At 38.4% G+C, this 18,525-nt stretch overlaps 1 protein-coding gene across 5 annotated transcripts in view; it reads right to left on the minus strand.

The window, feature by feature from the left end:
- Positions 1-18,525, minus strand: part of NNT (nicotinamide nucleotide transhydrogenase) — an 89,957-nt gene that overhangs the window by 18,490 nt on the left and 52,942 nt on the right. For all 5 annotated transcript variants that reach the window (XM_061129832.1, XM_061129831.1, XM_061129829.1 and 2 more), the window contains 6 exons: positions 18,063-18,258; positions 14,518-14,751; positions 13,251-13,411; positions 11,518-11,697; positions 4,517-4,676; positions 2,161-2,242 (listed from right to left, as the gene is read on the minus strand). In XM_061129832.1, coding sequence (XP_060985815.1) covers positions 2,161-2,242; positions 4,517-4,676; positions 11,518-11,697; positions 13,251-13,411; positions 14,518-14,751; positions 18,063-18,258 — 1,013 coding nt within the window. The remainder of the gene's footprint in view (positions 1-2,160; positions 2,243-4,516; positions 4,677-11,517; positions 11,698-13,250; positions 13,412-14,517; positions 14,752-18,062; positions 18,259-18,525) is intronic.

An 18,525-nucleotide genomic window follows, 5' to 3' on the forward strand; every position in this document is an offset into this window, starting at 1 on the left:
TTTTTCACTGCAGTGTGACAGAAATCCTCCAAAAACAGCACTTTACATTATATCTTCATGGATAAAATTCAAATTTTAATGAGGTCAGAAGCTAAAATTTCCTTTGTCTTATCCCTTTTCTTTGGGCTTCCCTGGTGGCTCAGACGGTAAAGCGTCTGCCTATAGTGCAGGAGACCCAGGTTCGATTCTGGGGTTGGGAAGATCCCCTGGAGAAGGAAATGGCAACCCACCCCAGTACTCTTGCCTGGCAAATTCCATGGACTGAGGAGCCTATGAGGCTACAGTCCATGGGGTCGCAAAGAGTTGGACACGACTGAGCGACTTCACAGGGTTCATCCCTTTTCTTTATCCCTGATTTTTCTCCCCATCTCTCTTAATTCCTTACCTTTCACATCCTGCCTTCTGTCAAACTTCCCATCCTTGCACCCACAACCTGGGCTGACCAGTGGGTAACAAGAGAGGTTATGTCGAATTAATCATTCCTTTCCCTAAGAATAACTAAGACATGAAAGCCATCTTTCTGTTTTATTATGATTGCCACTCATCTCCTAAACATTTATGCGGTGATAGGAGGCATCACTAATACATTATATACTTTTTCATATGTGGATCAAATAAAGAGAAAAAAATTCTTTTTAGGAAAATCATAAAAGATTCTGTAACACATCCTTTCCACTTGTAGGTCTGCAAATGCTTTAAGTGGCAAAGATTACAACTAAAAGGGAAACCCCATTTAATACCCTCTAGAAAAGAAGAATAAGCTACCAAAATGAGACCTCTCATGCGAAAATTAGAAAACAAAGATGATGTCTTTTCTCATCTTCTATCAATTCATCTTAGACTTTACTAAACATGGAAGCCACCTATACGACAGCAATGCTGGACCTATCATAAAATAGTATTCTGATTCTGTGTATTTATAAAGCACAGGCTCACTACAGATCACAGGAAGGTGGAGAGTGAGAAAAAGATTGAGAGAAGGGAAAAAGGGTGGGAAGAAAGAAAGAAGATGTAGCTGACGTTAAAACTTTTTAGATAACCCTTTGATTTCGTCACCTAAGTCTCTTCTGCTATTAATAGCAGCGACATTTGGGCTAAAGATTCGGACTCTGCATCTAGTCTGCACAGATAGTCTGACTAATTCTAGGCACTCTGTTTGGCTTATTTTCTTATCATCGTCCTCCAGGCAAAAGTGTAAGATTGACATCTCAAAGGAATTTTATTAACAGACATAAATAGTTTTGTCAATATGCAATGACATCTTGGTAAACGAACCAATCTTATTTAACAATAGAGTTATCCTGTTGCTCTGACTTCCATGTCAGTGAAACTGCTAGTGAACCAGTCTCCCCACACGACACGCTATGCTCCCATGGACAACTCCAGCCGGCCCCTTCACTGCCTCCCGACAGCAGAGTTCCAGAAGGCAGACCCAAAGGTACACAGGACAGACATAAAGTACTGCAAGGGTTCACTACCCTGACCCCATTTTCACACACCACAAACCCTTTACCCAAGGTCAGGGGGAATCATCTAGAAATACAGTCCTTGACTTCACATTCTGCTTAATAACCATCCACCTAAGAACAGAGTCCAGGGCCCAAGTAGCACATAGCAGCAACAGGAGCTGTTCTAATTCACAGTTCAAAAAGTGGATGGCTTTATTATCTATCTCATACACAGAAAAAGAAAGTTTTCCGCAGTCTTTTCTAGCCGGAGTGTGAGAGCTAAATCCATCAACTATTAACCAGTCACAGGTTCACCAGTCGGGCTCACACCCTTTCGGAGACCCCCTGTTTGAGATGTTTTCCTTCTGTGTGAACAACAGAAACCCAAAAGACACGGCTTGATGGGACGCAGATGCCTTGATGACCTCCTTCCCCAAGTCAAACCACAGAGAAACCAGGTTTCCATTTTTCCCTATTGACAAATATCCTGGAATGTAGTACCATAAAAATTTCCTTTTCTAAAATGAGACTATACTGAAGTTGGATGCTATTAGAGACAGTGAAAACTAGGAAGTAAGACTAAGGCTAGAACAGGGTCTTTCACAACTTTCTCTACCTAGTAGCACACGTAAAACCCCACTTGAAGAAACGGTCACCTGAAAGGAAGTCATCTCTCTTCCTTTCCTTTCACACATGCCTGGCAAGCACTTACCTGACTTTTTTGCCTTGTTCAGAGAGCATCTTCACCAAATCAGCAATGGGGTACTGAGCTTTGGCTGCACAGAGACCGTAGCCTACAGGAGCATTGAGAATACAGAAGAATGCGGTTTTACTTCAAATTGCATGAACTACAATTTCTCTCTACAATTTTTATGCCAAAAAGGGCAATCAGTTAACAGGACTAGAAGTGAAAACAAAAAACTGACAACATGGACTTTAAAAAATATTAACCTAAATTTCAAATTCAAAATCTCATGGTCCCTCCTCAGTCCCCTACAGTGTCTAACAGTGCTGGGCACTCCCTCCCACATCACACACACACACAGACACACATGCACACACACACATGCACGGTGTACACGCTCTCACCCACGCTCACACATGTTTTCAAACTGTCACCCTATTTGGCTTTAAGATCAATGTCGTCCCTTAATAACCCTCCTAACTTTGCCACTATTCTTCCTCGATTTCCTTGAACAGATCTTTTCCTTCTGTACTCCCGCTCTTAAATCCTGACTCTCCCCAGGGCTTTACCTTTGCACCTCACTCTCTCCCTGGAAAAACTCAGCCCATCCCACAGCTTCAACAACCTCCTGAAAGTAAAAAAATATTAAGTCGCTCAGTCAGGTCCAACTGTTTGCGACCCCATGGACTATAGCCCGCCAGGTTCCTCTGACCATGGAATTCTCCAGCCAAGAATACTGGAACAGGTAGCCATGCCCTTCTCCAGGGGATCTTCTCAACCCAGGGATCAAACCCGGGTCTCCTGCATTGCAGGCAGATTCTTTCCTGTCTGAGACACCAGGGAAGCCCCAACAACTGTCTGACAGCTCCCAATCTGCCTCCAGGCTCCCCCCAACACTGAGCTCCGGTTCAGCCTGTCCACTGTCCCAGCTCCACTGCAAACTTAATGTTTCCAAATAAGAACTTGAGATTTTCCCCCTCTGCCAAAAAAAAAAGTGCTCCGTAGTTCTGATGTTCTTCCAAGTATGACCAAAAACATCAATCATTTCCCCTCTCCTTCAACCCGTGTTCTGTCCCTCCACCCTTTCCAGTGAATCTCATATCTATCCCCACTTTCCTACCCTCATTTTTTTCAAAGACCGATCTCTGCTCAAGGTATTCCCCCTACCTCCCCCACCCCAATACCATTCACCCTCTGGGGTCCAACACAAATCCTGACTTCCCAACAATCCTTAGATTCCCCGTGAGAGAAAAACGTGCCTACACTGTCCAATGCAGCCCTTATCATAACCCATCTTGCAGTATTTACTGATCTGACTTCTCCACTAGATGGAAAATGCCTAAGGGAAGAGAGTATGTCCTTTACTCTCCACTTTCACACCCAAGGACGGTGTTTCTCAACAGGTAACACCAACGCACTCTGGCTGGGATAAACCATACTGCAGGAAGGGCCGAGGCTTAGAGCATATTTGGTTTACCTGCTCCCCCACACACGAGCCGACAATGGCAGCCCCATCTTCGAGAAGCCAAATCCCCAAATCCATGTGTTTCAAAGGCCCAGAGAAAAATAATGCTGCCCCCACTTGAGAAGACTGTCACCTGAAGCTTCAGTTCTGCTAATGTTTGTTATTTACATCTTAGTACATAGTCAACCAACAAACTACCCACATGACAAAATCAATTGATTTTCTTTACAGGAAACTTCTATGATAACATGACAGAGTTAAAATCCTAATCTGAAATCAATGTACTGCCTGTAATAAATGCAATGGCATTCTTTGATGAGTAAGAAGTACTGGGCTAAGCCTCAGGAAATTGGGAAATTGAAGCTTGGGGAGATAAACTGACTTGGGCCACATGTCAATTACTAGAGGCAAAATGAAAAACAGAAGTAAGGTGTTACGACTTCTGGACCAAGTCCTTTCTACTGGACTGGTTGCCTCATCTATGTTGGAAATCACATGATTTTCAATGATTTTTTTTAAATATTTACTTTTAGAAAGAAAGATATTAACATTTACCAACCTTTACTGAGTCTAACGAGTGAGTTGAACACTTTCATATACTATCTAATCCTGACATAAGCCCAAAATTTATCAATGAGAAAAAAAATAACCAAGACTCAAAGATGATTTAAATATTTTGTACTGAATCACAGAAAAACACAGGTAGAATCCACTACCTCAATTTATAAAATCTCTATACGATTCCCAAACGATTAACCTAAGCCAAGAATTCTCAGTACTATTCACTTAGTACACAGGGTTGTTTCTCAATTGCCATTACATTTTCAAAAATGAGTAAGTTCCAACTTGATTTTTCCTATTACAAGAAATTACTTTAAGTGATTATAGGTTGTTTGCTTTCGGGTTTTGGTTTTTTACCTGGAGTAATAATAATGCTATTAGCTTCTCGAATCATGTCAATTGCATTGTCAAGGCTGATTTCTGTATGCGTGCCAGAAATTTCCATGGGTTTTCCACCAGCTGTTGAAGTGGTACCATAGCCTCCAAGAATCACATTAGCCAGGGAGCGATTCATTGCCTGGAGAGCAAAATTATCAGCTGTGAAAATTTAATCCACACAAATTTTCTGTGAATACGATAGTCAGAGTCAATTAAAGACGTTTACTTGATCACCTAAAACATTTTAACCAAATAAATTTGATCGAGTGTCTGAAAATTATTTCAAAAATTTAAGTGATGAAAAGACATCTGGGAAATCACATTATTGTTTTCTACAAAATCAACTTCACACTGATATATTTTCCATCAAAATAAATTTTAGAAAAGCATTTAATGGAAAATTACCAGTGACTTTAACATATATATTAAAAAAGTGCTAGTTGCTCAGTCATGTCCAGCTCTTGGCAACCACATGAACTGTAGCCCACCAGGCTCCTCTGCCCATGGGATTCTCCAGGCAAGAATACTGGAGTGGGTAGCCATTCCCTTTTCCATGGCATCTTCCTGACCCAGGTATCAAACCTGGGTCTCCATCATTGTAGGCAGATTCTTTACCATCTGAGCCACCAGGGAAGGCCCAAAAACTCTGATCTAGTCATTCTTATCTGTGTACCGACTAAGCAAGTTCTATCTCTATATTGGCATGTATTTCACCTGAGTAAAAGAGAATGAAGGCTATAGAAATTGTACAAGGTGACTCTACCTACCGATATCTCAGGTGAACTCTGCTACAAGTTCAAGCTGTTAAGAGGCAACAGGGAAGAATCAAAGGATAGAGACCCCTATCATTTAGAAGTCTGCTGCCCTCTGCCGTCAAGAAAAAAAAGTGAAGGAGTTGACAATTTCCAAAGCACCTACAGCTCCAAGAAGCAAGAAGAGAAGTGACTGGATTCATCATTAGCCTTTTTAAGTAGTTCACTTCCAAAAAGGTAAATGACGAAGTTTATACCCTGCTTCACTAAAATTTACACCCACCTTTTAACTAGAAAAATCATCTAAGGAAAAAATAAGCGGGAGGCATTTATTGGATGCTCACTTACAATCATCCAACCTGGCATGTTGCGGTTCATGGGGTCGCAGAGTCAGACACGACTGAGCAACTGTACTGAACAATGTAATACAAACACGACTGGACCATATGACAATAATGTGTTTGAAAACTGTCTGCAGATCTCGAGAGCTGAATGTTTTTAGTAATCAAAAGCATTTTCAGAAGATTATACATGATCAAAGTAGTCATCTCAAATGATCATAATTGATATCATTTCATAAAAAAATTTCAAACAATTAAATCTTATTTTAAGGGTTTTAATAAACATATCATTGATCCATCATTTATACTATTTTAAAGCTATACAAGTGTCAAACTATACTTTTTTTTAAAAGACAACCCTTTACTATTAAAGAGCAAAAAGCACCTGGAGACTTTCAGTGATAAGTAACACATCAGAGGAGAAAAAAAAACAAACAACTCATCCAAAGATAGGCCAGCCTGCTACCACCTTAGGAGAGAGATTTACATAAACTGCTGAAGTGGGACAGAGAAAAGGCAGGAAAAGAGAAGAGAAGAGGAGAGCCTCACTTATGTTCCAAAGATGTGGGTCAAAACATCAGAATTTTTAAGTTGCTCCTTTGACCTAACCTCATTTATCAGACATTCACATTTACAGAGCCCAGAGTCTGGTAAATTTGTCGAAGATTATTACATATAAAATAAAGCTCAGAATATCCTTATGCATATTACTAACAGATAAGAGGATCAGAGAAAAATTAAAGTGATGCTTTTAAGTTCTTCATCCTAATCCAACATGATGTTTCAAATTCTTAACACAACCTCCTCAACTTAAATCCAAAGTTGAATGAAAATCCAAACAGCCATATCGGAGACTTCCCAAACATTCAACATCTGCTGATTTTTATAAATCCTTTCCAGTTTTGAATCACAGGATTTTGAAACTAAATTACTAGAAATACGTTCTATCAATTTTTGCCCTTAAAAATGATTTCAAAGAACAATTTCAAACACTAAAATATTTCTGCTATAATTTTCTTTTAGTGAAACATACAAAAAGGCTCCATCACCTGGATCACATAGTCCCATAAACAGACAGATGACAGAGGAATATGATGTAGAAGATACGACCAATTTACTCTCACTTGGCTTAAAAGGAACCCTTCTTTTCTTCCTATAAAGCTGAATGGAGAAGGAAAGAATTTCTGAGAATATTTAATTAGTGTGTACCCACTTCTGATGGTATCTCACAAGAAAAAAATAGGGAACCACACAGTAATTTAACAATCAAAGTCAACTTGTTAAACACATATCCTCAATTATATCACCATTACACTAATTCCACGTGGTCTCCTAAAAACTAAATCAATCTTCATCTCTGAATTTACCATTGCAACATCATATTTCCAACAAACGTTTAGGGTTTAGGGCTTTGTTCTGCTTCCTTTTTTTATTTTTATTTATTTTTTTTGCTTGCTTGCTTAAGTGACTGATGAGACTACCCTGTGACCACTGATCCATAGCCTGCAGAGTTCCCAAGCTCCAAGACAAAGCATTTGCAACAGTGTCCAGGACTGTTCCTTTTAAGTTACTAAGCCCAATAATGAAAATTGTATGCTACATTAAAGAGATCCTTAATTCACATAATTCCCAGCAAACTAAGAAATAAATATGAAAACAAAGGAAGATCATAAAATAAATGAAACCAAAGCAATAACAACATGTATACCATTGACTACCATCCCCTCGTTTCAACGCTTTGTAGGTACTAATTAGTTGATCACAAGGCAAAAAAAAATTATTTTTGGTTTGGCTTTCATTTACTTCATTCTGCTTTATTTTCACTTGGAAACAAGCAGCAAAGTACAAAAACCAGAGAATTCAGCCTGAGAATGCTGTTGCATTTTTGTAAGCCTTCTATATCCCAAGCCCTAATTTGGACACTATCTCAAGTAAATGAACTGTAAAATCATAAAAAGGTTAATGTCTCTATGACCTCTGGATATAAAGCAAATCATTCATTTGAGCTGGCTATTTAGACACTTTCGATATTTTCTAGTTTTTATAATATTGGGTATTGTGTAACCAAGCAATACTCAGAGGATACCCAAAAGGCTTCTTTGTCAGAACAAAAATTCAATTTTCAGGATGATGGTTACACTTAGGGTCCATTCCACCCCCTCTCACATAATAAAATCACTCTGCTCTGGTTTGGATTTGGATATTTCCTTCAATAAATGATAAAATTATGAAGGCAAATGTACTAGTAATATTAACAGATATTGATAACAGGTAGTATTTCTGCTACCATAACTTCTCGAAGAGGATTCCAAACTGGGAAATGAGCTAATAAAACACTCATTTTAAAATTACTATATTCACTTGAATGTGCCAGGTGCGAAGGCAGGCTCCACAAACACAAAGGCAAATAATAAATGGTGTCTTAAAATATCTTCCTTGTAAAATGAGAATATTTCTTACCTCCAGAATTAGTTTGAGAATTCGGAGTCAATATTTGTAAAGCACCCAGCATAGTATACTACATCCAATTACAAGTAGCTATTTCACTTTTATTATTATTATGAACCACTCTAAGCTGCTAAGTACAAGCCATGGATAAACCATTTATTATAATAAACTAATTGCTTATTATAAGAAACAAGCAATTTCTTATAATAAAGAGAAGAATCAATGAAGATTAATGTGAAAAGTCAGAGAGCAGGAAAATTGAGAAGGAAAGGAAATTTCTACTTTTGAAATATAAAACATGGCAGGCATGTTTTTGTTGTCTTGTTTGTTTTTCAAGAAGTCATAGGAATGGACAGTGAGCAGTAAAACAAACACCCCACACATCACTGGTGGGAGCTTTGACTGGAATGTCCTTTGAAGATCAACTTATCCATATCTACAGCGAACAAAAATATCTTACTCCCTTTGGTCAAGTAATTGTACTCACAGAAATTTGATCTAAGAAAATAATCCATGATGCCTAAGGAGGAATACTGCAGCAAAAAAAAAAAAATTAAAAACAACTAATATCATGGACTTGGATAAATAAATTATGATATAACTGTGATATGATAATATGTAGACACTAAAATTTATTGGTAAGAAAATTAAACGTTAACATAGAATGTATTTAAACATATACATATGAAAAAAGATAAGAATTAAGACTAATGTTAACCAGTTAAGTGGTAATGGGATTATAGATTATTTTATATCCTTATTTATCCTTTTCTATTTTCTTAATGAAAGATGTTTCATTAAATATCATTTATTTTTGTAATCGAATAATATTTTTTAAAAAATTAAAGCTTCAACTGTTCTTGATTCCAAATTACTACAATTTGCTATTATAGAGTAGCAATCTGACCCAGTGTGATTTCTATGGTCACAGACTGCTATGAGCCCTTATTAACCTTATATACAATACAGGTATTAAAAACTATCTGAGGTATGCTAACAGTAAATGACACGCCTGAGGCAGTGAAAGTAGAAAAGAACAGCAAAAACAGGTCAATAAATATGAAAGAACAGATAAAAATTTAGAGAAAGATGACATAACTGCAAAAGTACATTGGAAGGACTGAAGCTGAAGCTCCAATACTTCAGCCACCTGACGCAACTGAAAAACAAAGAGATGCTGTCACTGCAGAAACACATGCGGAAAAGGGTACTTTCAACAAGTGCCTTTTATACCTTATTCTAGCTAAAGCTATAGAGATGCTATTTCAAAACTTGTTATAGTTACTATAACAACGGAAGAAACCCAGTGCAAGGGACAGAGAGGAAATAAAAGACACAGAAATGTGCGGAATACTGCTGATAAATTGAAGAACCTCACTGTGGTGCAGGAGGAGACTCCTCAAAGTCCCTTGGGCAGCAAGGAGATTAAACCAGTCAATCTCAAGGGAAATTAACCCTGAATACTCATTGGAAGGACTGATGCGGAAGCTGAAGCTCCAGTATTTTGGTCATCTGATGCAAACAGCCGACTCACTGGAAAAGTTCCTGATGCTGGGAAAGACTGAGGCTAGAAGGAGAAATGGGCGTCAAAGGATGAGATGGCTGGATAGCATCACCGATGCAATGGACATGAACTTGGGCAAACTTCAGGAGATGGTGAGGGAAAGAGAGGCCTGGTGTGCTGCTGTCCATGGAGTCACAAAGAGTTGGACACGACTGGGCGACTGAACAACAGCAACAAGGAAAACCATTTAAGAGAAAAAGAATAAAGATTAGAAGGCACCCATGCTGACTTCTCAAGAACTATATACAAGTCCCCCCTTCCTCTCCCCACTGGCCTTGTAAAAATTCAAATCCTCCCATCTAATTTTAAAATTAGTATTTGACATCAACCATAAGTTTAAGTGGGACTTCCCAAGGTGGTGCTAGAGGTAAAGAATCTGCCTGCCAATGCAGGAGATGCAAGAAATGCGGGTTCAATCCCTGGGGCAGGAAGATCCCCTGTAGTAGGAAATGGCAACCACTTCAGTATTCTTGCCTGGAAAAATCCATAGACAGAGGAGCCTGGCGTGCTAGAGTCTATGGGGCCGCAAAGAGGACACAACTGTATTAGTGACAATCTGCTGCCCCCCGCTGGTCATTCAAATTTACCAAATGAAGCAAGAAAACTATAATACAACTGAATAAATTTTTCTTCTTTATAAACATTTGCTTTAAAAAAAATACTCCAAAGCCTGACACTCTTCCAATAGGAAACACCTTTTCAAACTCCTTGAACAACTTAAAGGATTTTATTTTGAAACCTCTCAGCTGGTTTTGAACTTAGGCTTTCAAATTTTTGTACTTACAGTATGTCCAAAGGAAACTAATTTTTTATTACGAAAAGATAATTTTAGCATTCAATTTTAAATTAAAACATAAAGAGAAACTCTGAGTTGTAAAATAAGGGCTATTAAAATTCTAATAAAGGTGGAGTCATTTTTCTGCCTTGAGTGATCAATCAGTATAAAGGCAATTCTGACTTCACCCAGTTTCATGCTTGTCTTTTCACAGTCTTTCAAAACTATTATTTAGAGAATGATATCTATCATTTGAAATAGTGCTTTAGTCAAAACTTTATATTTGCAGGTTACCTTCTTGCCATTAAGAAGAGAACTAGAAACAAAAAAGAAGCTAGGAAGTATGTGTTTTGTTAATTTTTTTTCAAACCATGCTGACCACAAAACTTCAAGATAGGCACTCTCACAGATGACCAGTGGGAGTGTAAATTGCAGCATGCTTTCTGGAAACCACATGACAAAAAGAAGACAAAGCCCAAAAAATGAGCTTTTCACTTCTAGGAATCATCCTAAGACAAAAATCAGAAGTGCCAAAATGTGCTCACGTACGAGAAAGAAATATCAAACAACATTAAAGGTAAAGCATGGGGGAAAAATTAAATCTTGAATATCCATATGATTAACATGAAACCCTAAAAACAGTATTTAAACAGCATTTTTAATATAAGCAGCAAAACTATCACTTGGAAGATTAAAAAAATTAAACAAAAATCCTATGGACAGAGGAGCCTGGCAGGCTATAGTCCATGGAGTCACAAAGAGTCAGACACAACTGAGCAACTAACACACAGCATACAATATGACCAGACAAGTAACACAGAGATCTGTAATACACAAAGAAAAAATCAGAAAATAAAATCTTAAGTGTTTTAATCACCAGATGAAGTTAGAAGATTTTTGTCTTTATATTTAATTTTATAAATTATCTACACTCAGGTACTTTACCAGCAGTCTGGCAAATTCATTCAAACGAAACACTCCAATATTTCTGCTAGACAGAAAAAGAACTGACACAGTCATTTCTGTTGCAAATAACAGAAATAACAGACAGGTCCTGATTTTCAGAACAGTATCTCCTCCTTCACTGGCTGCTTCCTTACCACACACATGATGTAGGACAGGATCGCGCCGGAGGAGCCGATAAGCGCACCCACGATGGTCAGCAGGTTGTTGTTGAGCAGGAAGCCCTCCGCACACAGGGCCCAGCCTGAGTAGCTGTTGAGCACAGTGATGACCACAGGCATGTCGGCACCCCCAATGGCAGCCGTCAAAGTCACGCCCTAGTACGGAAACCAGAGTGGAATTCAAAATCTACGCACTGGAAAGGAACCTCTGACACTGGACACTGTGGTTCATAATCATTCCAGTTTTCCAACTAATACATTTACATGTAAATTCCATGCCTGAGAATGACCCCTATCAGACCGACTCTCCTACAGATATAACAAGTAAAAACACTGAACCACGTTTTCCACCTGCAAAAAAAAAATCCCCAAATACCTAAGAGGCACTAACCATGAGCAGGCAGAAACTGGAGAGGGGTCTACACTTGGAAAAAAGTAATAGCATTGAGTTGATGTTACAGTTTTTATGACTTTAGCTGATGAGCAAGGAGGGTCCTGTCGGTGCCAAGAGAAGCAGCTAAAACTTAAATACAAGCCCAGTCTTAACTGGCTTGAAAATCTGAGGGTACAGTTTTGGGTGACTTAGCAATTACTCACTCCTGTCCAAACTGTCACGTGACACCTTTATTGCTCTGGGGTCTTCTCACTGGATCAATGTTTCAGTCAATAGGAATTTAAAGAGACAAGGGTTTCAGTTCTGTGCATTGGTGCCTGCCGTGTGACAAACCCTCTAAAACAAAACAAGCATCAAAGATACCTCGCCCATTAGTTGCTCTCACACTTGATGCAAGCTCCGAGATCAAGCCAAATAATCATATAAGGGATGACAGAAGATGAGATGGCTGGATGGCATCACCAACTCGATGGACATGAGTTTGAGCAATCTCTGGGAGTTGGTGATGGAGAGGGAAGCCTGGCATGCTGCAGTCCATGGGGTAGCAAAGAGTCGGCCACGACTGAGTGACTGAACTAAGCTGAAGCAATTACTACATGTTTAACTTTGTGCTAAGCACCATAGATGATTTTTAAAATTTTTAACATAAACTTCATGAATGAAGTATACACTAAGAGTATACTAGACAAACATGAAGCAATCCGTGAATGACACAGAGCTAATTCAGCAGAGCCATACACTGCTATAACAGAATGCTAAATTGTGACATACAGACACACAGAATACTGTATGTACCCACATACTAAATGCAATAACCAGAGAGGAAGAGGAAGACCAACCTATCCTAGGAGGTTTCTCTGAACTCCCCCACTGAACACACAGGGTTTAATAAATGCAGTTCATTTTATATGACTATTTGGCTTGATATCAGAGCTTCTGGCAAATGTGAGGGCAACCAATGGATCTCTCTGACACTTGTTTTATTTTAGAGGGCTTGTCACAGAGCAGGCACCTAATGAACAGAACTGAAACTCTTGGCTCTTTAAATTCCTACTGACTGATTCATTGATCCAGTAAAAAGACCCCAGAGCAATAAAGGTGTCACATGTGACAGTCTGGACAGGGGTAAGTGAAGAGAAGGAGAATTTTATTCTTACACTTTTCTATATTGTTCAAACTCTATGAAGATGAACACATAACAGCATATTAACACATCCATCAGGGGTCTTGATGAGACAGAAATAAGGTTAGACTGTAACCTAATAAAATACTTAGTTCCTCACTAAGAACGTGCTTTCCATCTCTGACCTCTTACCATGACAGCAGAGAGGGCTGAGACAGAGCCCAGACAGGTGATGCCGGTGGTGAAGCTGGGGTCCATCATGAAGGGGATGATCCCACCCACGCTAGCGGCCAGCAGGCCGGCGTTGAGGAGGTGCCTCCCAGGGAGCAGCAGAGGGGCGGACTTCAGGATTCCTAGGGCGGAGGATGGGGCCATTAGAATGCAAGACATGTCCCAAGAAATCCCCTCAAACACTCTAAGTCATTTAATCATAAGCTACAAAATGTAATATTAGGATAAAAACATGCTACTTAAAATAGCACTTTATATCACCAGCTACTGAAACATGAAAGCATACACTAGAGTTCTTACATATAAACATTAATGGAAGTGGGGAAAGTATGGCTCAGCTTAACTGCCCTTTGATCACACAAGTTCTTTACTCTTTGTCATGGAATCATGAGAAGTGATTTTTCTTCCCCAGATGACCAATACAGAAGTTAAGTGTGGTCTTATTTACTTAAAACTTCAAAACAGTCCTAGACCATTTGTTTTTCTGATTCTATCAACTGAGCCCAAGGGAGAAGGGTCCTTGTTTGCTAGCTGCTTTTAAAGACAGAGTATATCATAGGCATTAAGCTCTTCTGTGATTTTTAAGTTTCATGATGTTCCCCACTTAATTCTAATGACTTGATTACTGAGAGGCAACATCAGGTTTTTAAATCACAAACTTGTTTTTCCAGAGACTCATGTTTTCATGAAAACAATGAAAGCAGAAAGAGGTGTTTTTTTTTCCCTCCACTTCTATCTTCATGGTTGGCATTAATGGTAGCAAAAGCTGCCACACTAGACCCCTAAAATGTGTATTTATTTTCAAAGTAAGTACTGTATACTAATCACACAAATTTATTCAATAAGCCTCTCTCTATTCTGGGAAATGTATAAAGTTCATTTCTGTGAATGCTATACAGGCATCTCTAAACAAGGATTATGAAGACGTCATTTTGTTCATATGTATCATCAAATGTCAACTAGTCCCTGTAGGCAAATTTCTGTGCACTAGTATCCTCCATGAGCTGTCTGCAGAAGCCTTGGCTTCAAAGTTTTGTGAGATTTGTAAAGACCAATAAAGAGAAGCCAACTTTATTGAGAAAAAAAAACTTTCATAGTGTTTCCCAGAGTCATACAAATACTCTTCGCCTAATAGGTTCTGCTACTAAGCCATTTTCTGAAATTGAAATGGACCCCTGAACACCCTAAACAATAGATATTCACCTCCATGTTACACTGGATCACTTACCCTGCAATTTTCCATAGGCAACGAGAGACCCACTGAAGGTGACCCCGCCGATGTAAGTACCGAGGTAGGCCACAATCTTGGTGAGGTTGGCTGCTGCATCCGTAGCGAAATGCGGATATTCTACAACGTACTCAGCTATGCAAGTGAGCACGGCTGCCAGTCCCACTAAACTGTGGAAAGCAGCAACCAACTGAGGTAAATCAGAGATCTGGATGCGCTTCGCAATTGTCAATCCTGTCAGGAAATGGAAGTCAAAGAAAAGTTAAAGCAGGACAGACCTTTGAGAAATAATCCAATAAAGCCCACAATTAAATATTACTTGGCTACAGGAAAGAAGGAAATCTTGTCACTGGAACAACATGAATGGACCTTTAGGGCATTATGCTAAGTGAAATAAGCCAGACAGAGAAAGACAAATACCATATGATCTCACTTATGTGTGGAATCTGACTAACAAACAAGCTCATAGATACAGACAACAAATTGGTGACTGCCAGAGGCAGGAGGTAAAGGGTGAGCAGAATGGGTGAATGGGATCAAAAGGTACAAACGTCCCGTTATAAAATGAGTAAGTCCTGGGGGTGGAATGTACAGCATGGTGCTATAGTTAATAATAAAGCTGTATTGCAGATTGAGGTGCTAAGAGAGTAGATCTTAAAAGTCCTCATCACAAGAAAAAAAAATTTTATGTATGGTGACAAATGTTAGACTTATTGCAGCAATCATTTTGCAAGATATATATATGTATATATCAAATTATTATGTTGTAGATCTGAAACTAGTATGATATTATATGTCAATTATTCCTAAGTTTAAAAAAAGACAACACTAAGGTTATCCATCATTGTCATTAATAACTATTTATCTACTTCCTCGCAAAAATCTCTCTTACAGGGCTATCCAGGCAAGAACATTGGCTTAAATATTAAATACCCTTTCATATAGCAGGTTCTTTCAACCACCTCACCAATGCCAACTCTAAAGAACCCAAACACATAGCATCAACTTCTCCTTACAACCTCTGAACATTCTCCTAGACTAACACTTCTTCAGATTACTTAAAGTTCCAACTAAACTCCTTAAATTCTCCCCACTGTATGAACAGCCCAGGCTCCCTTCCCTATTAGGCATCACTTGCCCCTGAGCACACAAGGAACAGCTGGAATGAAGGTGGCCTTGGCTTTCAGGTGGGCAGAAGGAAGCCAAGTCCAAAGGTAATGAAATGCAAATATCTGAACAGAAAACAACCAAACCAGGAGACTCTGGAGTTACCTGGCTACAGGTAGACGGTACAGAGGACTGGGTCTCGTAGTATTTGCAAAGACCACATCTAAAGGTTTTCCGGCCATGAACCTACAGCACAAGCATTTTCCTTCAAGTGCCTTTCCAGGGACTGTAAGAAAGTATGCACAGCTTTCCCAGAGAAATAAAACAGGAGACGTAAAGCTAAAGCTGTGCTGCTAAGCATTTAACCACCAGCCTTCCAGGATAAAAACAGGTGTGAGTGCCTGGATGGGAGGGGAGTTTGGGGGGAAATGGAAACATGTGTATGTATGACCGAGTCCCTTCACTGTTCACCAAAAACTATCACAACATTGTTAATCGGCTATACCACAATACAAAATAAGTTTTAAAAAGTGAATAGATTAGAGAATGCTCCTTTTTCCTATTCTCAAAAAAGATTCATGTAAAAGTGGTGTTTCATTTTCCCCTTAACTATTTAGAAAAATTCACTAGTAAAACTGTATGAACTTAACTTTTCTGAAAGGATGCTTTTTTGTTTCAATTTCAATAGATGTAAATTTTTACTATAAATTTTTAAATCTCAGCCTGTATCACTCTTGGGGATATATAGTTATAAAATTATGAATAACACCTATTTTATTACCTTTAATATAGTTTATTATCTTTTTATTACCTTTTTAATAGCTGTAGGTCTAAGTCATTACTTTCTTATCCACTGAAATGATATATACAATTATATACATCATTATACATATATTTTTATTACTCTTACCAATCTTAGAATATTGTCGATTTTATACTTAAATAAATGAACTTTAAGTTTTTTTTAAAAAATGTGTGTGTGTAAATACAGAAGTTTTTACTCATAAAAATGTATGTAGTACACAAGTTTCAAAAAATAAAAATATATACAATATTCCTTTTTTTTTCATTTATTTTTATTAGTTGGAGGCTAATTACTTTACAATACTGTAGTGGTTTTTGCCATAAATTGACATGAATCAGCCATGGATTTACATGTGTTCCCCATCCTGATCCCCCCTCCCACCTCCCACAATATTCTTTATTGTAAGCTTCATCTAGCCAATTGGCTTTCACAGAATGCTTTTGTTGATTTTTGCCAAACTCTGGTATCTGCAGCCAACCTAGTGTTTGCAACTGATGAATGAGTATAGTTTCCACATGAATGCTGGTTGAGATTTTTGTTTACTTTAACAAATAAAATGACAGTGAAACAATGAGATGCATATAAGAACTTCACTCATTGTCAACCATGTGAGTGGGAATTCTGCTGAATCTGAAAATAGTTTCCAAATACTAGAAGAATATTCTATTTTTTTGTGCAATTCATAATATAATGGCTACAGACAAAACACACATTTAAGTTTAAACTGCATTAACATTTTCTCCATCACTCTCTTAGGTCTGGACAATCAACAAAACAGTAAATGAATCCCAGATTTGTAGCATTTGTTGACTTATATGGTGTAAATACAACTGCCATGGCTGATCTGAAGCTACAATGTGATGGCATTAAATATGGATTCAGGAAGAGATGCACAGAAGCCCATATTACATAATATTTCTACCACACAGACACAAGACACATGGATAATCTCAAAAGTGGGGATAATAAAAGCTAGTTAATTCATTAGTGTGTTCAGGATTATTACCTTTGTTTCTAATTTATTTAGTTTTAAGTTTATATAATTTGATTTTTTATAATGGCTGGGTTAACAACCAGCTCAAAAGATTCCTGAAAATTTAACAATCAACCCCAACACATCACTGAATAAAACTAAACCAGTGGTTTTCCTGCTGGCACACGTTTTCCACGTTTTTAACAGGTATGAAGCCGGATCGTCTGCTGTTATTTAAACCCAGCAGAATAAGACATGAACCTACAGACAGTACACACATACAAGTATTCTAATCTCCTGTTCTATTATCAGCTAAACGAACAGTCAGTAAAGGAAAACAAGAACTGAGTAAAGGCACTTCTTAGCCCACTTTTGTGACACAGTTCATACTACTCAATGTTTTAAAATGTTTATTTCTGAATGACAATTATAGTACCAACTGTGTGACTTTTGCCAAAATATTTACTGAAGCAACTTCCATTCAGGCAACTTAATTCCTTTATCAATATGGGCTTCAAACAGATACATATATATTCAGAAACTGAACTGCAACTAAAAGTTCTTACTCCTAACAATGTATTCCTAAATCTCTGAGCCTAACTGCCATCAGGTTTTCAAAGGGCATGGGCTTATATCAAGGCAGAACCCACAAGTGCTTACCAATGGTACCGCCCAAAGCCATCGCTCCAGACATCTGAGCTAACAATTCTGGACACGGTTTCAGGCCTCCGAGGGTGGCTGCCAGGCCTCCGGCCACCCCAATCATGCCCAAGGCATTGCCAAGACGTGCAGTCCCCTGGGTGGAAAGCCCAGCCAGGGCACCAACACAGCAAAGGCCAGAGCCCAGGTACATAATCTTTTCAAAGGAAAAGGAAGAAACAGAGAGGTTATCAAAAACATTCAGTCCATCAGCTTAAAGAGAACTTCCTTTGAGGAAACGTGATTCTTTAAAGACATTTCTAGGGACAATTTTAAAGTTAAAAGAGCCAATATGATCTCTTCTTTTAATATTTCAATATATATTCCTATCCATTGGGGATATTAACATACTAAATACTTTAAATTGTACTTGCAATTAAACCATTTACGTACACTGATCTCTTCTGATAAAAGTACCTAAATT

This window comes from Dama dama, chromosome 25 (genome assembly GCF_033118175.1).
Source record: "Dama dama isolate Ldn47 chromosome 25, ASM3311817v1, whole genome shotgun sequence".
NCBI lineage: Eukaryota > Metazoa > Chordata > Mammalia > Artiodactyla > Cervidae > Dama > Dama dama.